General features: G+C 38.6%; 1 protein-coding gene across 3 annotated transcripts in view; it reads right to left on the minus strand.

Moving 5' to 3' along the window:
- LOC136881091 (serine hydrolase-like protein) overlaps positions 1-24,536 on the minus strand; it is a 52,019-nt gene extending 27,483 nt beyond the window's left edge. Inside the window, exons 1-2 of one of the 3 annotated variants that reach the window (XM_068229218.1) lie at positions 24,501-24,531; positions 24,172-24,403 (exon numbers count right to left, since the gene is read on the minus strand). In XM_068229218.1, the coding sequence (XP_068085319.1) occupies positions 24,172-24,262 (91 nt within the window). In that variant the 5' untranslated portion in view covers positions 24,263-24,403; positions 24,501-24,531. Of the gene's footprint in view, positions 1-1,353; positions 2,319-24,171 lie in introns of those variants that run through there. The other 2 variants (XM_067153711.2, XM_067153712.2) reach the window with 2 other exon arrangements.

A 24,536-nucleotide genomic window follows, 5' to 3' on the forward strand; every position in this document is an offset into this window, starting at 1 on the left:
CCTAATTAGGTCACCACCAAGCCTATACAGATGTCATGCACCATTATTATCATTATTATTATTAAATACAAATGATGAATTTTACAGCGGTCGTATGCATCGTTCACTGGCTTATTAGGTTCCTTGGGAGATCAATGGTGGTGGCCGACCCATGATCACGGATTCGATTCCAACCAACAAAAGAGAACCTAAAAGATTGAATTCCATTTTAGCAGATCTACCTATAAAAGGAAAACTATATTACTCCTAAAACAGCAGCCCTGTAGTGCCTTCCTACAAGGATGCAGAAGTAAACGGAAGTTAAATACCAGCACTCTGTTATCTATATGATTAAGTCAGAAGTATGAGGTGAGGAAGTATATACTATCAGTAACGCATGGCTGATAGTTAGCAGTGGCGATCTGAGGGACCAAAGCCTAGCACACTTATCCTCCCCGGTCCCCGCTCCTATCCGATATACAGCAGCAAGCCGTGCAAGGCGAGTAGAGGGAAGAGGGATGAGAGTCTGGGCTGCGATATCAGTCTCCGATGCCTAGCTCTCAGAAATATGTGCGACGTTTTTACTCACTGCTTTCAAGTTTCGTAAATGGAACAATGTGTCAGATGCTTAAATTATAATGTGCTTTAGACTTCCATCATTCTCAATTGAGGTTTGGGCTTCACCGATAGCCTTGGTAGCCCTCCGTATACACCACGGGATCCTATTACAGTATGTGTTCCTCTTTTCCTAAATATGACCTGATTATAAAAGGAAAACTGAACCAAGTAATATTTCCTCTAAAAACAAAATTCTGTCTTACTGTTTAAGGTTACTACCATGACGATTAAAAAAATTTAACATTCTTCTGCAATTAAGGGGTTTTACGGAACTATTACTAGTATATCACTGCCTTGGTACAAAAATCAAAGACATGTGTACTTTCCTGAAATCCAGAAGAACAAGGTTTTGTGTATGTGTCTATGGATCCACCCACACACATGCACACAAACAGGCCTACACATACATTCCTACTTACATTATAGTTTCTATTCATTCTCTTATTTTCCATTGAGATGTAAATATAGATTACAAAAAGAATTATTAAAAACTTAGAATATTAGACCTTTATCATTCATATGATATAAAAAATAGGAGAAAAAAGAAAAAGAAAATCTGGAATGACCAACTCGCAAGTAGAAGGTACTACTTTTCAACATTCAAACCGGGCAAGGCCAATAAACCAGAAATAAAGATCATACACATCAATAACAAAGTTTACTGACTGGAAATAGTTTATAACTTGCAGAGAATTACACAAAAACCTTATGGTATCACTGTCACTGACTTTGATAATCTGCAACACCTTTAAAAAAAAAAAAAGGGTAGCCACAAAATGCTCTCTCTTATAGTCTAAGGATGACAATAATACAATACTAGTGGTAAATTAGGAACAGGGCTTACTACAATCGATGCATATTTTCCTAACCATATTCACATAATCACAGAGAGCTTCTAATCTCTTGGAGAAAGCTGGCCATAATAGGTACCAACCTAGTGGGAAAGTTCAAGTGAATATCACAATTTCCTTCAATAATATGGTGCTCAAATCTTGCACATTTGTATCTAAATATATATAACAGAGAAGTAACCGGCAATATATTTTGATTTCTAGCTATTCCTTTTGCAGTAAATATAAGCAGTTCACATCTTAAATTTTTCAGAATGATATGAAATTGTCGGTCATCAAAGAATGGGTAGTTAATATATCTAACTCTCTGGTCCATTGTCAACAAGTAGCTACCATCTGCAACCTGCTCAGCATTTCTAGAAATAGAAGCATCAATTGCAGCTACACTAGAATCCTTGGCTCGCCAAGAACATAGTTTTTCATACAAAGTCTGATAAGAAAACACTTGAGGTACTGCTTCATCTGTCTCAATAGATAACAGGTGTTCATTATTTAGCTTTATGTGGTTAATAAGATGTTGCCTAGGAAGTACCGGATGAATAACATCAAATACAATGAGTTTCATAATCTTGTCTGGGTAGACAGCAGCAAAAAATAGACCAAGTAGACCACCTAAATCATGGCCTAATATATTAATTTTTGCCCATGAAAAATGATCCACAATTCGTCTAAGTACAGCCACATAGTCAATGAATTTGTACGGAATGCCAGGAAGATAGTGTGATGAGTGTCCATGTCCAGGGAGATCAATACTCATATAATAAAACTGTTGAGGTAAAAGTGGGATGAGCCTGTCAAAGGTGGCAGCATTGTCCACTTCACCATGCAGACAGAGAATGGGAAAGCATGAAGAATCACCCCATGTCTTGGCTGAAAAGTAAATAAAACAAATATGTGTTACAACATTACATAAAATTAGGACACGAGTGATGAAAGCTCATTTCTTAAATCAAACCATCTGGTTACTGAAACAAGCAAAACTATGCCTTTTACATTAGACATAAATTTGATGAACAAGAGACCACGTAAACTCAAAGATCTATCACACCATCATCCTGTAGCACTCTATGGAACCAAATGTTGGCTGATTGGGAAAGAGGTAGAACATTGGCTATGAGGTATGCAAACAAAAATGCTGAGCTAGTTAGCCAATATCACTGGACTGGATTCTTTCCAAAGTAGAAAAGAGAAAACGGTTTGGTGTTGTGCCGATCCATGAGAAAGTGTGCAAAAGAATCAAGATAGTACTGTTAATGGAGCATTATTATTAACTACGATGGCCTGGACATGGTGGTAAATAGAGAGAGGAAGAGTATCATTCCAAAAATATTTTGGTGTTTGGAACTCCTTCAATGTCGTATTTGTGATGCATGGAAACAACATGGACCTGTATTTTAATGAAGGCTAATAATGTACATATACAGCTAAAACCTCATCAGTGACAAAGAAGAATGAAAATCAGATAGGTTACAGGTAAACGATAGACAGAATTATGTTACAGAAGACAAGGGGAAGGAGAAAAATAAAGACTTAAGGAAAGAACACAAAAAAAGGTGGAAAATATTGAGTGATAATATTAATAATGTAACAACACAATGAAATAGTTTGAACATCTTAAAAAGATGAACGAAGAAGGAATGCCTTGGAATTACAAATTAGAGGTTATAGAGACCAAGGAAGTTCCAGTTTACAATGGATGGACCAGCTAAAGAATAGTATAAAGCAACAGGCCCAGGACTGGAACAACGATGGTTGAGGACAGATAGATAGTAAAAATGAAGAGGAATAATATTTTCTCTGATCGATTTACACAACAAGGAAAATGATTATGATGATCATTTGCTATCAGCACATATGTATTAATATTATTATTATTATTATTATTATTATTTTTTGTTATCAGAACATATGAATGACTAAGGCAGCATCTTATCCATATTAGAAAATCTTTGTTAACTGATGCAAGATGTAGATGACTATAGTGTGTTCAAGTGCACATAAGATCTAGCTGTCAAAAGAGGGTGAAAGATCACTATGCCAACTACCTCATTAGTGATTTTCATTCAAATAGTATAAAAGTTTTTCAGTCAGTCAAAACTAATGCAAGATTAATAAATACTAGAAAATACCTAAAAAAAGAAAACATTTGATTAATAAGATAATAATCTTGAATGTTTTGACAGATTGGAAAACTTCATGGTTATACATTAACTAAGTTTCAACTTCAACAAGGCATGTGATAAATTTCATATTGTTCTGTACGGACAAGTAATTAACATAAAATAAGGAAAGAAAGAGTCCACCTATTCAATACTCATGTGTTTATATGATGTAAACTATATTATCATGGAAACACCACAGGGACTAGTTTCAACATTACATTAACCATAAATTGGAAAATGATTGAATAATGAACTGAAATGCAAGACATTTAAAATATGCAGTGAAACATAAACACTTTAAAATCTAGAGTCCTTGAGGACAATTACAAAATATGCCGAGTTAAACCATTGTCTTTTCATTCTTTGCTTTGCTATATTCTTGTATGACTATGGTAAAATTATCTAGTTAAATGACGTTATGTCAATGTGTAGCATGAAATACAACAAATCTAATTCTCGATGCATTACCTTGTGAGTTAGTATTTGTAGGATATGATGTTTAATAATCTTGTTATGCTAGATGAGGGAGTCATCTATAACACTGGAACTGTGGTCTAAAGTGGCCCAGAAGACAGGCTTGTGTTGTCAATATGGATCAAATATATATTTAATATAAGCTATGAATATGACAAGCAGATTAGAGCAGATGTAGGATGCAATAGTTATGTAGAAATGAAAAGGTTAGCACAGGATAGGGTGGCATGGAGAGCTGCGTCAAACCAGTCTATGGACTGATGACTCAAATAACAACATATCAAATATACGTATTTTAACACATGTGTATTGAATTGGTGGACTGTTTCCTACCTTATTATGTTCAACAAATCATTCAAATAGATAGTCCTCTTCTGGCAAATGAAGCATGTTTGAAGACATTACATTTTATCGAGAAGACTGATGATGATGATGATGCTTGTTTAAAGGGGCCTAACATCTAGGTCATCAGCCCCATACTGGTACGAAATGAGACGATATGAGATGATAAATTAAAAGTCCAAAATCCTCCACTGACCAGAATTTGAAACATGGGGACGAAGAATGAATGAATGGATACGAATTTAAAACAATCAGTGGAACCGACCCACAGTGGCTCACATGCACAGAAGCTGGCGTAAAACAATAGTATTACTGAACAAGGGACTGTTTCTATAGCACGATACTGAATCGATAATGTTTGTAGTCGAAAGGGGTCCAAAATCCAAGTCATAGGCCCCTCATAATGGTACTTATCGCTAGGAAAGTAGAACCATGGTGTTTGTCATGTTGCGGAACTAATCAAAAGTAGCGTAGACTCGCGATATTCCACACATTAGGGTACTACTCACAGGTAATGAAATTCGCACATGGAATACAGACCTATGGTGTTTCGCACATTGGGGCGCCATTTACAGGCAACACAAACCTATGGTGTTCATCAAGAAAGTGTACTAACCACAGGGACTCGCGCAATCCCGTGGTGTTCCTCATATAGTGGGTACCAATCATAGGCAAGCCAGAACCATGGTGTTGCTCATCCCATGGTGTCACTCAAATAGTGCTACTAATCACAGGTACTGTAAAAGCCGGCACCATACCCTTTGCTACTGATCACAAACCTATCTAGTACCTAACATAGTGGTGTTACGCGCAAGTAAAAGCGACCCGTGGTGTTCCCCGCGTGGTGGTACTAAACACAAGGAGTTTCATGGTTCTAACAAAATCATCCCTTGGTCGCCCCTTTTAGTCGCCTCTACGAAGGGCAGGGGATACTGTGGGTGAACTCTTTATCGAGAATACTTATCAGGTTTTGAAAATAATTATACTTCCGGATTTCTGTTGTCCATAACTAATGCTAGGTGTAGAAAACATTTTCCTTCCTTTTTTTTAAAAAATTATAAAGTTAGTACCGTTATCTAGGCAAATATTGACACACTGGGAAATTACTGCATGTTCAATTATGAACCCCTTGGTAAAATTAATGAAAATGAAAACAGATTTTTGATATCTTTAATGGTTTTGGAGTAATATGAGAACATCTTAGCTGACTCACCCTGTATAATCAGCCACCCACCTTTCTCTCCCTATTCAACTACACTAAGGCTGCATCTTATAAACTCCTTTTTAACTGATTTAATCACCTTCTTTTGTTAACTGAAATCAGTACTTCTTTTAAATCGGTGATAGGATGATTACCATTGCAAATTCTTTTCTATCAAGAATGACGCTGAAGCAAAATAATAGTGTACTATATTTGATGTGAGTGTGCTGTGTCCTGTGATAATAATGCTCCCTGACATAAGTAAAGGTAAACACAGCCCAGAACTGCTGGCAAGTGGTACTGGGCAACCATGGCAGCAAGTAAGTAACAAGTTTGTTTTGTTGTTTTTTTTGTTATTTTTTGCTAGTGGCTTTACGTCGCACCGACACATAGGTCTTATGGCGACAATGGGATAGGAAAGGCCTATGAGTTGAAAGGAAATGGCCACGGCCTTTATTAAGGTACAGCCCCAGCATTTGTCTGGCGTGAAAATGGGAAAACAAGGGAAACCATCTTCAGGGCTGCCGACAGTGGGATTCGAACCCACTATCTCCTGGATGCAAGCTCACAGCCGCGCGCACCTAACCGCACGGCCAACTCGCCTGGTAAGAAGTTTGTTTCCAGCAGGGCTGGATTTCTATCCCATATACAGACATGGAAGTGGTAAGACATAGAAATGTCTTTTTAGGTAAGGAGGGGTGATTTACTTTCCCTGTAAGGCAATCAATATCATGCAAAACTTGTCATATGCAAGACTGGCACAAGCAACTGTGGACAGTTGCTGTAGAACCATGCACCTCTCCAGGCTTACTATTAAAACCTACAAACATGAAATTTTATTAACTGGGTAGCATAATTGTGTAGCAGGTAGGTACCCTTTTCGCAGGCAGCCCTACCCAGCGAGTGGTGCCCCTACCTATGTGAGTCCCAGAGCACACTGACCCAGTGTGCAATATCTGGTAAGGGCCCCAGCTCAGGGTTATGAGTGAAGACCTCAACGACTTCCGTAGTGGAGAAGGTGGACTTCGGTACGGTAGAGTTGGCGGAAGAGGCAGCCCTGTATTCAGGGATTAATATGAGTACAACCTGCTGCCTTATAGGGTGAGGTGACTGGACACCAAAGGCTAAGGGAGAAAACCCTGAAAGAAAATCTCCGCCTGTGTTAGGCTCAGCAGGTCAACAGAGGGATTACCAAAGAAGTTGCTTTCAGATGTAGGAATTCACGACGACATCAGTTTGGTGCGAATGACGGTTTACAGCCCGATGTTACACCAGCTACCCAAACCAAACAAAGACAAAGTATCAGAGTGTGAATATTAAATATTCTGACATTGACAAACTGAAGAGCTGGTCGATCTCATGGAAAGGAGGAAACTTCTGATCATGGGCCTGACTGAAACAAAGTGGAAGAAAACTGGGAAAATGGATATCAGATTGGACTATAGTACAAGTGGGGAGTGATTACTCTGAAACATTTTATACACAAAAAATCTCAAGCAAGAAAGTCCACTGTAGCCATTATTGTTTATTATATTGATGGATGAAATCATAAAACGTATAACATATTATCAGTAGTGATGAAGTGAATGCTTTGGTATTTGCAGATGAGATATGGATGATGTGGTGATTTGGGGAAAGGAATAAAAGGAAGTACAAAGGAGACTGCACATTTGGAATGAAAATCTGAAGGAGTTTGGAATGGTAATTAGTAAAAAGATAACTGTAGTCATGCACTGTGGAAAAGAGAAAAAGAGAAGCCAAGTGAACATAGATGGAGAATGTAGAACAGTTTACATATCTGGGTAGCACTATTAATGGAAGTAATGAAATCAATCCTGAAATTAATAACAGACTAAGTAAAGGTACAACATTTTACCAACAAGTCAGAGAGTTTTTATGGGATGACAAAGTACCCAAGAGAACAAAATTAACATTATATAAACAGTATTTCATACCAATTGTAACATACGGACTAGAAATGCTGATAACTAATAAGAGACAAGATAGTAAGATCCAAGCAGTAGAAATTAAATTTTTTAAGAACATCAGTTAAAAAGACAAGAAGAGAGAGAACTCAAAATATTAAAATCAGTGAAGAGCTAAATATAGAACCATTAGTACAGAACATACAGAAAGCAAGACTGTGATAGTTCGGACATGTAAAAAGAATGGGAAAGGAATGCGTAGCAAGAAGGGAATTTGAAAGAGAAGTTAAGGACAAGAGACCAGTTGGAAGACCGAGAAGAACGTGGATGGATCAGATTTGGAAGGGCATTAGAGAAGCTGGATTGGATGTGGCGGAAGTAATGGATCAGGAAAAGTGGAAGGACATGATGATGATGATGCTTGTTGTTTTAAGGGGCCTAACATCGAAGGTCATCGGCCCCTAATGGTACGAAATGAAAGAACAAAAATTGCAAAGGCATCCACTGACCAAAATAAAAATAAAATATGGCATGAAGAATGAATGGATGGACAGGAACTCAACAAAACACAAAACAAAGAAACAAAAGCCAGTGGATCGGACTCAATACAGATCGAAAATAACATTATTACCGACCAAGGAACCACTTATAAAGCACAATGATGCTTGGTGTCTAAAGGGGGTGCAAAATCCACGTCTAAGGCCCCACAGAATGGTACATGTCGCGAGTAAAATAGAACCATGGTATGTGTCATGTTGGGGTATTAATCAGAAGTAGCGAAGACTCACGGTGTTCCACAAAAGATGGTACTACTCACAAGTATTGCAATACGTACAAGTAACGCAGACCTATGGTGTGTCTCACACAATGGCCCAACTCAGAGTCAACGCAAACTGAGAAGGTTCCCCACCTAGGTGTACTAAACACGGGCGCCGGTATTCCCGTGGTGTTCCTCACATAGTGGGTACTAATCACAGGCAACGCAGACCCACGGGGTGCTGCTCATATAGTGGTACAACTCACAGGCTACGCCCAGACCCGCGGTGTTGCACACATGGGTACGACGCACGGGTACTGGAATCCACCAGGCCAGGCTTTAACTGCTACTAATCACAAACCTATTTCGTACCGAATTTAGTGGTACTACTCGCAAGTACAGGCAACCTATGGTGTTCCCCGCGTGATGGTACGATTCTAAATTAGTTTCATGGTTCTAATTCAGTCAGCCCTTGGTCGCCCCTTTTAGTCGCCTCGTACGACAGGCAGGGGATACCGCGGGTGTATTCTACATGTGCGTCCCCCACCCGCAGGGGGTAGTGGAAGGACAGAAAGGAGTGGAGGAGGCTTGTTAATCACACCCGGTCAACTGGAGTGGGACATTGATGATGATGATGATGATGACTATAGTCTTTACTGGTCTGGAAATGAAGTAGAGTCTAAGAATGGAGTAAGATTTTTTAATACATAAAGACATAGATGTTTGTAGTGAAATTGAGTTTGTTAGTGAAAGGATAATTAAGCTGTCTGTGAACTTAGGAGGGAAAAAGTACAATATGTTCCAAGTCTATGCTCCACAGGTAGGATGCTCAAAAGAGGAAAAGGCCAACTTCCTTAATAACTTGAAAGAGCATACTGAGTATGACAATCTGATTGTAACGGGTGATTTTAATTCACAAGCTGGCTCACAATGAACAGGATATGAATCCACACTCGGCCCTCATGGAATGGGAAACAGAAATGAAGAGGGAGAATATATGCTAGATCTACGCATGAGAAACAACCTGATAGTGAATAACACTTGGTTCAAGAAAAGGAACTTCCAAAAAATCACAAGATATAGCTGGGATGATAAAGTAGGTACAGTAATAGATTATATTCTGATACCGGTAGATCAAAATGTATGGAAAAATGTCATTGATGTCAAGGTCATTCCAAGTAGAGTCCATAAACTTTTGGTTGCAGTTATTGCAGAGAAAAGACCTCCCAAAGTCTGTAACAAAAGAGTCCCAAAAATAAAAACTTGGCGACTAACTGAGCCAAGTGTAAAGGAAGAATTCAGGGAAGGTGTCCACAGGTTGTTGCCGAGAGGAGAACTGAAATTGGTAGATGAAGAATGGGATACTCTAAAGAAGGTTGTGGTTGGTACAGCAGAAAAAGTATGTGGGCGACAGAGTCAAATAAGAAAACCTAAAGAAACTGCCTGGTGGAATGATGATATTAAAAGGGCTATCAATGGCAGAAAAAGTGCAAGAAGATCCTTATATCAAGCAAGAACACGGGGAGATCAACATGAAATAGAGGAGAAGCTGTCACTTTACAGAAAGAAAAAATTACAGGTCAAACAGTTGGTTGTAGCTGAAAAGCAGAAATGCAAGGAAGATCTGGTTACCAAAATAATGCAGGATGGAAATAAAAAAACTGTTATACAGTATTGTTAAGAATAGAAAAACTCAAAATGAATCTATCCAATCTGTAGATCTTCCTAATGGTGAGGTGACTAGGGATAAGACCAAAATATTACACGAGTTCCAAAGGCACTTTGAAATTTTGCTGAACTGTTATGAAAATGTCACACTAATAGATGACGAACCTTATGATTTTGACAGCACAAATACCACTAGTCTGACATGGTTGGAAGTAGAGACAGAAATATCTATGCTGAAAAAACAACACATCAATTGGATCAGATGAATTATGTGTTGAGATAATCAAAGCATTAGGAGAGGTTGGACAACAGTTGATGTACAGGGTACTAAATAGAATCTGGAAAGAGAATGTAATACCCAATGACTGGAAGCAAGGAGTCATCATCCCATTGCTGAAAAAAGGTGATAGAAATCTACCAACTACAGAGGTATAACTCTGCTGTCACATGGCCTCAAAATCTACGAATCCAGCCTTGAGAGCAGGATGAGAAAATATGTTGAACCTACATGTGAGAAGGAACAACATGGATTTAGACCTCATAGATCAACTATAGACCTCATTTTTGCCACCAGAATGCTTTATGAGAAGTATTGGGAGAAAGGTAAAACACTTATAACTGTTTTTCTGGACATCGAGAAAGCATATGACCATGTAACATGCAGGCATATATGGGAAGGTTTGAGACATAACAAAGTGCCCGACGACATTATAGCACAAGTACAACGATTATATAATGAAACCAAGTGTTGTGTCCAGGTCCAGGATGGAAGGTCAGGTTGGTTCGAAATGAAGAGTGGAGTCCAGCAAGGAAGTTGTCTTTCACTACTTCTCTTCAAAATCATAATGGATGAAGTTTTAAAAGCAGTTAAAAAAAAGGATCCAACAACTAATGCCCTGGTTTTTGCTGATGTAATGGTATGGGGTGAGACAGAAGCAGAAGTACAAACTCGACGATCTCTGGCACGAAGCTTTTACAACCTTAGGTCTCAAAATCAGTAAAACGGAGACAGTTGGCTTGGTGATGAGTAGAAACTCTCCAACTGTTTATCTAAGAATTGGAGATGAGAATATAGATATTGTAGACAACGTCCAGTATTTAGATAGTGTTCTCTCATCAGACAATACCATACATCAAGAGATAAGCAACAAAATACAGAAAGCTTCCAAATTCTATCACGCTGTACATCAAATACTTTGGGATGAAACATTTCTGTTAGCTTCCAAGATCAGCTTGTACAAAATAAATATATCTAGTACCTATATTGACATATGGCCTGGAAGCAGCAACACTAACTGAACCAACAAAGAGTCGTCTTCAGGCAACAGAAATGAAGTTCCTCCGTTCTTGTCTACAAAAAATAAAAATGGATCAAATAAGGAATGTGGATATCCGGCAACAGATTGGATTGGAAAGAAGCTTGCTGGAGACTCTAGAAGTGAAGAGATTGCAATGGTATGTTCACATGAAAAGAATGGACCCTCACAGGACTCCTCGAACATACTTTGACCATAATGTTCCTGGGAAGAGACCAAGAGGAAGACCTCGCAATGTTTGGGCAAACAGATATTGAAAGACCTGGAAATTAGAGACGTGAACTGGCTTCGCGTATATGAGCAGCATTTGTGGATGGATAGGACAAACTGGAGGAGGCTCATACACAACTGCAACCGGCTTGCTGGAGCGAAGAAATGATGATGATGACTATGAAACTGAACACCAGATAGATTTTCTTTCACCCATATAGCCTATGCCAAGTCCAATTTCAGCAGTATGTGCAAAATGCTCTTTGGAAAATGTTCTTTACTGATGAGAAAATGTTCACATCCAAAGAGTACGGTACTTTTACACTGTCAAAATGATCCCATCCATGCGCCCAATGCAGTCATAGTTTGCTGGATGGCTGTGAAAATCCAGAAAGCTTATCACCTGGCAACACTGATGGTTTGGTGGGGAGCTTCTTATGATGGCATTATGAATATTCAAGTTTGCAAGGAAGGTGGTAGTGGTGATTATTGCTTTAACACGTTGGCGACTATGAGACCCGCTGGTGGGTCAGGCCAACTCTGTATTTCCTTCTTGTTCTTCTTCGTTCCCTAGCTGGCAACAGGTCAGGGTCACCTAAGAAGTCAGTACACTGCTGTGGGTACTGCTGGTTTTTGGACTTCCATTAATTGTGCTTGTCCAGATTTTTTGGTTCACAGGCCTAGCAGAGACTCACGCTTGGCTTATATTAGGTTTTAGGTTTTCGGGTAGTGCTGAATCTGTTTAAGCCCAAGTCTTCTCTGATGCTGTCCAATGAACATTCTACTGAGCTGCTTGCTGCTGCCAATTAGTCTGTACAGTATATCATCCTGTTCTCATCCAAGTGGCAGACACAGCCAAACCAACTATATCTCCTCATTCAGTTCGCTTCTTCAATTGCTGGTTGGTCATCACATTGTTTCCGGATGGTTTAATTGAAAATATGGTCACAACGAGTAATGATGAGAATCTGATGAAGGTATCTCATCAGGTAGACTTCCAATTTCTAAAGGTCTCATTTCAGAAGGGTCCAGCACTGGCCTCCAGGTTGAAATACCAGTATATAATTTTTGAAGTTGAATCTTATAAATCTTTCATATTGAATGTAGGAAGGATAGAAGTGCTCATTGCCATTGCCTGTCCTAATAAGTATGTTTACTTTGATAGTAAAATATCACAAAATAAGCAGCATTTTCCAAAGTAGCCACCTGAATGAACATTGCTATTGGCTGAAATTAATTTCACATGGCATTACCCCCAGAATTCAACAAAGATGAATTTCATGACCAACTGGGGAACAATAAGAACTCCTAAATAATTAGACCAATCGTCTGATGTGAAACAGTGGTTACCGAGCAAGTTGGCCATGCTGTTAAGGGCGCAAAACTGTGAGCAGCCATGAAGATGGTTTTCCATGGTTTCCTCATTATCACATCAGGCAAATGCTGGGGTTGTGTCACTAGCCAAGACATACACAGACAAGTGAATAAAGAGCACTTCACAAACAGTTAGTAGCATGTAGCATTGTCCCAGCTAGTGAATAAGATACTACCAATAAGAGAGCATTGTCCTCCGTGCCCAGTGTAGCACGCTTTCATGGTGCTAGCTGGGGAACAATAATGAAGTTTCACCAGTCTAAGTCTCTGAACCATATAAGCAGCACTAGCAGAATCAGAATACAAAGGCAGTGGATCTTTGTCTAAAGCCTGACGTTCTTCTTCCACTAACACCACGAGTGATGCGAAGGCCACTGCTGTTCAATCCTGTTATGTATTTCTGCACTTGATGCCACTTTCTTTTCCACTTCAGTAACAACAGATCATTAAATTGCTGGACTTGTTCAATTAGTCCACCATTCAAGGTGAACCTTAGCCTGTGCCCCAGCCATTATGAGGGTTTTGGTATTTTCTTCTTTTATCTTCAGGCCATATGATGAGGCAACGTATATATGTAGCTTTAGCATCAGTATCAATGAAGCAGCCAACATAAGGTAGGTTAGAAATAAATGTTTGTTGTAATGAATACCTCGTCTAACCTCATAATAGCATTTTATTTATTTTTTGCTAGTGGTTTAACGTCGTGCTGACACATCGAAGGTTTTCAATGATGCAAAGATGGGAGAGGGCTAGGATTGGGAAAGTAGCAGTCGTGGCCTTAATTAAGGTACAGCCCCAGCATCTGCCTGGTGCGAAAATGGGAAACACAGAAAAGCATCTTCAGGGCAGCTGACAGTAGGATTTGAACCCAATATCCCCCGAAAGCAAGCTTACAGCTACATGAACCTAACCGCACGGCCAACTCACTCGGTATAACAGCATCAATTACCATGGAAAGTCGACCATCCAAGCAGAAGTCTCCTGAGAGTTCATTCTAATTCTCACAGTTGAATTCATAATTCCTGAAGGATATGAATAACCTTTTGTGATACACGCTCAGCTTCCGAAGACAAAGCAAGCTAAGAGAGGTTGTTTAACATTGATTTCAAATGATACAGATACTGCGTCCATAGGGAATCAAAAATATTTGTCCTGAATGAGTAAATTCATAATTCCAATATGCACTAGCCATGCATCTTGGTAGGTGTGCTAGTTACCAACTGATGAGCCCAAATTGGCACACTGGGGCAAAATGCTGACAACCAAGAATGAGTTAGCAGGAAAATTTATAATTTCCAATAAAGGATCATTTGTATTAGAATTACTGATTTGAAATCCACCAAGACGATTACCATTCTTTTCTCACATTGGATTAGTTATTCCCATCAGCAAGTGGATAGAAAATAAGAGGTCACATTTTCCTCAACTTTACTCGAAACCTGCCTGCTGTTCCTGCCTCCCTGTCTGTCTAGTCATCAGCCCAAAAGGCTGGTTGGATCTTCAAATAACACCACCAAAGGTTATGAGGTTATTAAGAAATTGCAAAAACTTATAGGCACCAAAATACAGGCAGGATGAGGAGTGAGGTAGTTTGCCTTTGTTTTTTTTACTGGGCCAGAAAGTGCTAACGCAGCATAACTGATCCTACGAGTCGCCCTTTTTGTAATACTTTCATGCACTAGCAGAGCTCCAAATGTCATTATGCAGCAACTGCCATACTGTCACAGCAATAAATGGGACTGGAATTTCAGTTGGGGCTACATTTTACTCTTGCCTGCACCAGAAAACAGATGCAAAAATACTGCATCCATCAAGAAATAGCAAAAGGGGGTGAAACTGGTGTCCTCATTCCTAGACAGTGCTCCTTTCCAGGCACACCCCCCAATGGACGCGAGCTATACGTACCTTCTTAGCCACATACCAACCCTCCCGCCAATCTTAAATCTTTTCTGGCAGTACCACGAATCGAAAATTGGGCCTCTGAAGTAGTGTTGGCTACTGAATGAATGATTCGAAGCAGTGTATTGATTCATTCAAGTGTCCGAGCGAATCGATTCACAGGAGCGGTGAGCTCATGGCACACGATTCAGCTTACTCCCAGCGGAGAGTGCTGGTGGGGAACCGAGCTTCTGCTGCAGCGAGTCGTACAGTGAGCCATAGCACACTGAAAGAATCGTGAACAAGCACGGCTCAGTGAGACACAAGATACACACGGCTCCTTATCGGCACACTGGACACTGGCGGAGAGCCGAGCTTCCGCTGCAGCGAGACATACAGTGAGCCATGGCACACCGAAAGAATCATATGCAGTCATGGAACAGTGAGACACAACACACACACGGTTCATTGCATTCACTGTCCTCTTCTTACAGGGAGGTTTAAATAATAGATGGATTTATTTGCAGTGTTAAAAAGGTAATCTAAAGTAACTAGTAAGTAGGTAGGCTATTAGGTTATACTATTTATTAGTTTAATGAATCTTAGTATTATAACTTAGTTGACATTTGAGAATTAATTAAACTCGACTCTAGCCTGCCGTATGGCTGTGAGTCATGCTCATGACCACTCAAAAGTACCTGTTTTATATTGGGAAGAATGACTCAGTATTCTCTCAGTTCGTATATCACATCGTTGCACAAGACTTCAATAATATGTGGACAGTAAGTGAGCCGACTGACACAATAACTCAATCAACAGTATGTTAAATCAGAAAACCAGTGGGCTACTGTACATCTCGGGTAGCCTATACAAAATATGACGATTTAAAAAAATCATTGCTGATAGAAAAATACATATTCCCAAAAATGACTGAGCGAGTTGGACGTGTGGTTAGTATCGCGTAGCTATGCGCTTGCATTCCGGGGAGGGTGGGTTCGAATCCCACCGTCGACAGCCGTTAAGAGGGTTTTCCGTAGTTTCCCCATTTTTACACCAGGAAATCATGGAACTGTACCGTAATTAAGGCCATGGCTGCTACCTTCCTAATCCCAGAAGTTTCCCATCCTGCGTCGCCGGAAACCTTCGATGTATTAGAGTGACTAGCATTTTTTTTCCTAAGAAAGGAGTTCATAGTATGAAGACCAGATGGTAGCACCGAACACTGAATGCTGTTGTTGCTGTCTTACCAGTACATACTACACAGATGCAGTAGGAGCGGTGACTCTAATGTGCCATGAATCGGATCACTGTATCGATTCAGTAACGTGAACGGAATCAAATGAATCGATTCAGTAACGCGAACGGAATCAAATGAATCGAATGTCTCATCACTACTCTGAAGATGGCATTATCCATTACACGACGAAGGTGGACTATTCTTAACAACCTATTTTGTTCTTGATGTTCCTTGAGTCTGCTTTGCAGTAGCTGCATGAAAAGAAACTGATAGCTGTAGTTCTTGCACTCCCAGCCATCATTTTTCTTCATGATTTGCATAATTACAACTTTCTTCCACACGATGGCAAGCATTCTGAGAGCCAGAATAAAGCCACGTGCCTGTTATCTGCCCTGCCCTTGATCGCTTCAGAGGTGATTTGATCAACTCTGGCACTTTTTCATTTGTTAGCATCTTTATGATGGTTGACCTAACTTCATCGATAGCTGGTGCATGATCAATAAATGCAACTTCTGGAAGATCCAGATATCGTGGTGTAGAGTGATGTAGTGGAGCTGGAGCAAGCGGCACCGCTCTAAGCATACAGAGTAGCACTCTAGTAACTGCAGTTTACTGGCTATATTTTTTGTCTTTCATGTCTTCTGCACTTAATTTTTTTGAACTTCATGTGTTATCTTTAAGAGACTGCAACTGGAATCCAACACCATAACGTAATATCTTGATTACAGACACACTGTTCAGCAGATGATGCAAGAACTCAGGCATTAAATGAGATCAACAAGTATGAGGACAATCCATATTCTCACAACCAAAGAGCCAACAACTGAACACTAAACTCAATGTGACAGTTGAAATCTAAAATGTGTAAAAAAAACAGGAATAATTATATAAAATAAGCAATGAATTAGATACAGTCGGACCTCATTCCTCCATTTCTGTCTCTTTTTTCCGTTCATACGCTTTTTTTTTTTTCTGCACAGACTACACGATTGTATAATAGATAATAATGTTTTGTATGTGTAGTTTTCTCACTTGTACCATATATTATTCCAATGCCGTGAAAAATGCATTGTTTAAATTTAAATTAGGATGCACCCTCTCACCTTTTTACAATTAGAAAACATGATATTCCAACTGTGACAGAGTGCTTCAGCCATTAAATTTACCATTACACCACTGGTGGTGCCTCCTGATGGTGATCATGATTGATTCTATCATTGGTCTGAAGGAAGTAGAATAGGAGCTTGAGTCGGGAGATATGCTTTATCCTGCATTACAGCTTAACAGTGGTACATGGAAAATGACCTATAGGGCGATAGAAGATTAGGAAAAAGTAGGCTTCAAGAGAATATAATTTTGTGAAAGACACTGTACTCAAAATACATACCTGCAATATTCCTGACTTCACCAAAATTTATCATTTTCATGTTCCATATTGATCAACAATATAATTATTGTAGAAAAATGAGGTAATCTACCTACCTATTCAATACAATATAAAATTAGTACTTCAATTTATTTTAATCTTGGTACTACTTTCAGCCTATTGACAGGCCATCACCCATAAAATATTAAAACACTTAAAAAAAAAAAAAAAAAAAAAAATGACCGGGCGAGTTGGCCGTGCGCGTAGAGGCGCGCGGCTGTGAGCTTGCATCCGGGAGATAGTAGGTTCGAATCCCACTATCGGCAGCCCTGAAAATGGTTTTCCGTGGTTTCCCATTTTCACACCAGGCAAATGCTGGGGCTGTACCTTAATTAAGGCCACGGCCGCTTCCTTCCAACTCCTAGGCCTTTCCTATCCCATCGTCGCCATAAGACCTATCTGTGTCGGTGCGACGTAAAGCCCATAGCAAAAAAAAAAAAAAAAAAAAAAAAAAATTGGTCATACAAATAACAAAAATAGATAGCATAATACTTGAAAATTGTTCTGATCTAGTAGTAAATATCTGCTAAAATAAATCACTGTCTTGAGGATATAACACAACACTTTATCAATCAATCACTACTGATTTGCATATAGGGCAGTCGCCCAGGTGGCAGATTCCCTATCTGTTGTTTTCCTAGACTTTTCTTAAATGACTGCAAAGAAACTGTAAATTTATTGAACATCTCCCTTGGTAAGTTATTCCAATCCTTAACTTCCCTTCCTATAAATGAATATTTGCCCCAATTTGTCCTCTTGAATTCCAACTTTATCTTCATATCGTGATCTTTCCTACTTTTAAAGACACCACTCAAACTTTTACTTATAGTTATGAATTTCATTGGTTCCGTACTGAAGTGGGATTACAGTAAAATGAAATACCTTCAAGGTCCACCTATTCAATACAAAGACGTTTTAATGTGATTCAATCACATGTCAAATGGTCAAAAGGTACTAGTTTCGGCATCTATGTGCCATCATCAGCCTTAAGTACAAATTAAACTGTATATATATATTGTTTATGTTACGGAGTTATCCGTTGAAGTCAGATGTGAAAGAAGGGGCGGGCTGGAATGGATCTAACTACAAGTTCGAAAGATGAATTAAAATTTCAACAAAGGTTATATTTTCAAAACTTAACAATGGTGACATAGAATTCTGAGCATACAACAAATAACAACCAGTTAAATCAGGTACACGATCAAGAAGTCCAAAATAAGAGAAAAATTTAACCAGTTTCCACTAGGGGAAATCAGGTACAATGCAACTTTACAAATTCTGGGCTACGAGCCCCAAAGTCTGAGGTCTCAGCTCACAACCACAAATACCAAAGGGCAGAAAACCCTTAATTACATGGAGCTCTTGCTCCCGCTTAGTAATGTCAAGCCTCCTAGAGGCACCTTCCAAAATACCAGAAAGAGCTGACCTGCTCTCAATTTTACAGGCCTATCAAAGGCCACAACAAACTTTACTTCTAATTGTCCTCAAGGCACACAAAAGAAACAGGGGTATTATGTACCCAACCTACAGGGCCTTCGCGTGAAAGAGAGAGAAAAAAAAACCCATCAGGTTAAGTTACTGGCCCAAAGTACAGAAAGGACTGGAGGCGTGAACTTGCACTCCTAAATATACATTTTAAAACCTAAGTGGCTCTAGGCTGATACACAGGGACTAATCCCAAGCTAGGGAGGTGACTCGTAGGAGAAAACTTTAATACATTAAGGAAGAGAAGAAACAGATATGAAAACGTAGTCACCTCAACTTCAAAATGAAGGGGAGCTCGAGAGGGAAAAGCACTCTCTATCCCCAAATTACAGTTCAAGTTATGTGAAGTTTTTTTCAAGGATTGAAAAGGCTTACATTTTTAAAGATATAGGTTACATATTAAAGGTTTCGAACCTTCCCCGGGAGTTAAACTGCTGAGCTAGCAAGAAATAAAGAAGTTAAGAGGCCATTACCTTGATGAAGAACTGCTGCCTGACGAACGGGGCGCTTCCCGCCCCCTGCTACATATCCACACACTAAGCTAGATGTTACTGAAGTAGCCCGGAGACAAGAAAATCAGCAGTTTTTATACCCTCGTGGAAAATTCGAGACCTTTCAGGAATGAGTAGACACACCCACTCAATTTTATTGGTTGACAGCAAAAACTTATACACAAGGCAATGAAGAAACACCTTATTGGTGGGAAATTAATTACAGAAATTTAGGATTGGTTAAATTCAAAACAGGCGGAAAGAAAACTTGATATTGCTAACCCACCAATGACAGAACAAAATTTAGTAAAGACCAAACTTATGAATACAAAATTTCTTCAAGAGAGTTCATTCCATTGCACCAGAGTATATTACCATAGTTTTTGATAGAGACATCTGTTAGAGAATGTCCACACTTCTTGATCACTGAAAAACAAAAGCAAATCAAAAACACAGTGACATCTTCTGATAAACAGCCGAGTTAGTTCAGTTGTTAAAGTTCCGGGTTTCTCCAGTAGAGAAGTTTCAATTGGCGCAAGATTTGAACTTGCGTCGTAGAGGTGTACCGCCCGATACAGTTTAATTTGTACTTAAGGCTGATGATGGCACATAGATGCTGAAACTAGTACTATTTGACCATTTGACATGTGATTGAATCACATTAAAACGTCTTTGTATTGAATAGGTGGACCTTGAAGGTATTTCATTTTACTGTTACCACTCAAACTTATTCGTCTACTAATGTCATTCCACACCATCTCTCCACTGACAACTCGGAACATACCACTTAACCATAAGTTAACATACCACTTAGTCGAGCAGCTCGTGTCCTTTTTCCCAAGTCTTCCCAGCCCAAATTTTGCAACATTTTTGTAGCGCTACTCTTTTGACGGAAATTAACCTGAACCATACTCTAGTTGGGGTCTTACCAAAGACTTACATGCCCTCTCCTTTACATCCTTACTACAGCCCCTAAATACCCTCATAACCATGTGCAGAGATCTGCACCCTTTATTTAGCCTACAGTCACATTTATGTGATTATCCCAATGATCTTTCCTTGTATTAATACCTAGGTAGTTACAATGATTCCCATAAGGAACATTCACCCCATCAACACAGTAATTAAAACTAAGAGGACTTTTCCTATTTGTGAAACTCACAACCTGATTTTTAACACAGTTTATCATCATACCATCGCCTACTGTCCATCTCACAACATTATCGAGGTAATTTTGCAGTTGCTCACAATCTTGTAACTTTATTATTCTGTACAGAATAACATCATCTGCAAAAAGCCTCATCTCTGATTCTGCTTCTTTACTCATATTATTTATATACTGGCTACTACTTGAAAATTCTTATGATCTGTTGGTATACTTCAATAAAGATATATAAATAATTTGTTGAACACTTGAAGCAATTGGTGAAAAATTAAGATAGAATAGATTGATTTAAGAGGATATGTAGGCACATTATGACTCGAAAATACAATTTTAAAAAACCTTATTTTAATGATAGCATAGAGTCCCATAAACATATTCCCAAAGTTCTGTGGCAAAAAATGTACCTAAGTACCTTAAAACAATAAAAATTCACGAACGTGCGTTTCTGTCACGTCCACCTGTCAAAGAGTAGTTGACTGCTTGTAAGTTTTGCTCCCATTTTTTGCAGGTAGTTTTAAGAACAGTTACATTTTTTGTATTAATCTTGTAGGCAAGACCTAGAAGCCAGTATGTTATTTCTTATGTTATTTGTTATTTTTGAGACCATTTCCATGTAAACTTCAAGTAAAATACATGTAAACCAAAGTCGTTTGCTATCTGCATAGCCAAGTTAATCAACTATGGGAAGATCATCTAGGGGGTTTTTTAATCAAGAAGTCCCAAGTAGCAAATATAACGTTCTTGAACAAGACGTGTTTTGCAAATGAGGTTAGGAATCTTACTTTGCCAATAATGGATGAATTTACAGGAGACAATTCTGGAAACATCCCCCAGTGAAAACCACACCACCAACTGCAATTATAAAATATTGATGAAATAGTTTAAAAAGCACAAATTAATGAAGAACCATTTGAGCAAAAAAAAAAAAAAAACCTTCCTGCAGCCATGATTAATGAAATTAAGCCTATGTTTAGAGTCTTAGGCCACCCTGGCTTGCTGAAGAAATGTGTCTATGGAAGGACACAAAATCCAAATAAGAGTCTAAAGAGTCTTATTTGGAAAAGGTGTTCAAAAACACATTTGTATCAGGAAATGTTGTACAGACTGCAGCTTCTGATGCAGTAGATATTTTTAATAACAGCAATTCTGTAAGAGATGACACAATTCGCAACCTTGGTTTCTCTCCAGGTGAATTCATGTTGAGGATTTTAAAAGATATTGATGACAAACGTGTTGCTGATGCAAATGCAGGAGTGGAAACTATGTCTAGATTTGCTTAAGCAAATGAGGGCATCAAAGAAGAAGAAATCACAACTTGAAGAAAGAGACTCATAATATGCATGTGGTGAATTTTAGTGAAGAACTCCAAGTGTAATTAATGTGTCCAACTTTAAATGTACTTTTCTAGAAACATGATCTTTTCATATTCATGTACCTTTCTCTCAGAAACTATCAGAGATTTTAACTTAAAATGTTGTACAGATGCACATATAAGTTCAATAAAGGTTTTTGTGGAAGGATATTTTGATAACTTAAGGGGTATCTATCTTACACCCATGGAAATGTTGTTCACAAAAGTGAAAAGAAAAAGTTATGAAAATTTTAAATGCTTCATTTTTCAAACGACTTCTCTTAAAACAATCTCCTTCCACCCATTTGTTTGTATGTACATTGAATAAAGCTACAGTAAATTTCAGCTCTCTATTGCCAGCGGTATTCGAGAAAAAGGTACAATTTTTTTTCAAAATTCTGATTTTATTATAATTATTTTAGATAACAAGTCATGGCACTGAAAGCATTGGTAGGATTCTTTTAAGTATACTATTTTTAGTTGCCAAGTTTCAGTTTTCTAGGTTTAATAATAGCTGAAGAAAAAATATAAATTTCAGTAGTGTAATTCTGCCTACATCTCCCCTTAGGATCATAAGAATTTTCAAGTGTTATGTTATATCCCCAAGACAATGACTTATTTCAGTGGATATTTAATATTGGATCAGAACAATTTTCAAGTTTTATGCTGTCTATTTTTGTTATATGTATGGCCAATTAGTTTTGTAAGTGTTTTTAGATCTTATGGCTGATGATGGCCTAATATTAATAGGCCAAAACTAGTATTATTTTATTTTAGTCTTTTTACAATTTGTTTTACATCGCACCGACACAGATAGATCTTAAGACGACGATGGGATAGGAGTGGGAAAGCAGCAGCCATGGCTTTAATTAAGATACAGCACCGGCATTGCCTGATGAAAAAATAGGAAGCCACAGAAAACCATCTTTAGGGCTGCCAACATTGGGGTTCAAACACACTATCTCCCGGATGCAAGCTCACAGCTGCGCACCCTTAACTGCACGGCTAACTTGCCCGGTGAAACTAATACTAAGATTAAAATAAACTGAAGTACTGATTTTATATTGTACTGATTAGGTGGGATGTGCACACACAAGTTTGGCCAATGTTCACATCCCATTATTTCTGTGAATATACAGGCACGCAGTTTCTAAAACCCCATACAGTCATCCCTTGAAGTTCTGTTTAGCGCAGAGTCAGTAATAGTTATAGATTGTAATGCAGAATCCCTCTATGCAGTTCATTGCTACATGTTAATAAATAAGAAGTTTACTGAATTTTTTTTTTTTTTTCGGAGACGTACTTTATTGATATAGATGATGATTCCCATTGGCACTGCCGGTGGCTTCAAGTAGCCTACGCAGTGGCCTCCACGGTATGCGCTAGATATGCGTCTTGGTAGGTGTGCTAGGTACCAACTGACAAGCCCAACCTGGCACACGGGGGCAAAACGCTGGCAACCAGGAATGAGTTAGCTGGAAAACTTATAATGTCCAATAACGGACCATTTATTTTGGACATAATTTGTACCGCGTTCAGTTCAAATCTGTGATGAACCGGACCACGTTTAACAGTGCTTCCACTGTTCCATATTTCAGATAAAGGCTGTGTATTAATATATATCATAATACTACGGTAATACTCAGAGAGCAAACATCTCTCAATTCCCATGTGCTGTAAGACAACAGCATATAGAAACGTCTAATAGCAAAGTTGGTAAATTAATATAGCGTTTGTCAAACGTTGATATTCGAACAACAAGTTGATGAGGATGACCATTCTCACATAGTACAAAGTGCTCCAAGTTATTTACCATTGAATAAAACAGTTACAAAATTGGTTTCAATAAGTGCAACACTAGTTTCTTTTGTCTAATGTGTTAATGTAACATATAACAAGACTCTCATCACAGATGGGAAGAAGGCATTAAACTATTGCTGATGATGATGATGCTTGTTGTTTTAAGGGGCCTAACATCGAAGGTCATCGGCCCCCATTAAACTATTAGTGTTAGTTGTGGTATTAGGGAAAAATAACAAAGAAATCATTTGGAAAACAGACCCTAATTTGGGAAAATCGAGGTAGTGTATTGAGAGTGAAAAGTCTTTAAATGTTTAGTGACAGACATAGGCTTCTGAATATGTAATTCTAACTGGTATGCAGGCTATGCTAAACACATTAAGCCGACAGTAGGTGAAAATGACTTCCTTTTTTCTATTCTTGAGATGGTTCAAGATAAGGAAATAACTGATTAATTTTACCTGCAATATGCCCCCATGGAACGGGTATCTTTAGCTCGGTTATGGTGGTTGTTCCCACAATATTTCTCACGTCTGATTTCAATTCAGCCATCTGGCTACCTTCAAGTTCTGGCTATAACTAGGCTATAATGTAGAATTTGATAATCAGTCTCAAACTTGTGACAGAGTGCGATGTTTACTTTAAGGTTATCTACACTGATCTGCACCACGGAACTTGTCGTCCTGGTGTAACCTATAAATGACAAAGAGAATGAGTAGGTATAATGAATGACAACTGATACGCATACACACGAGCAAACGAGAAAATGCTAAGTCACTTGGAGAATAACCGCGAGATTCCAAGATGTGATGGTATGTGATGCTGA

This window comes from Anabrus simplex, chromosome 9, assembly GCF_040414725.1.
Source record: "Anabrus simplex isolate iqAnaSimp1 chromosome 9, ASM4041472v1, whole genome shotgun sequence".
Classification (NCBI taxonomy): Eukaryota; Metazoa; Arthropoda; class Insecta; order Orthoptera; family Tettigoniidae; genus Anabrus; species Anabrus simplex.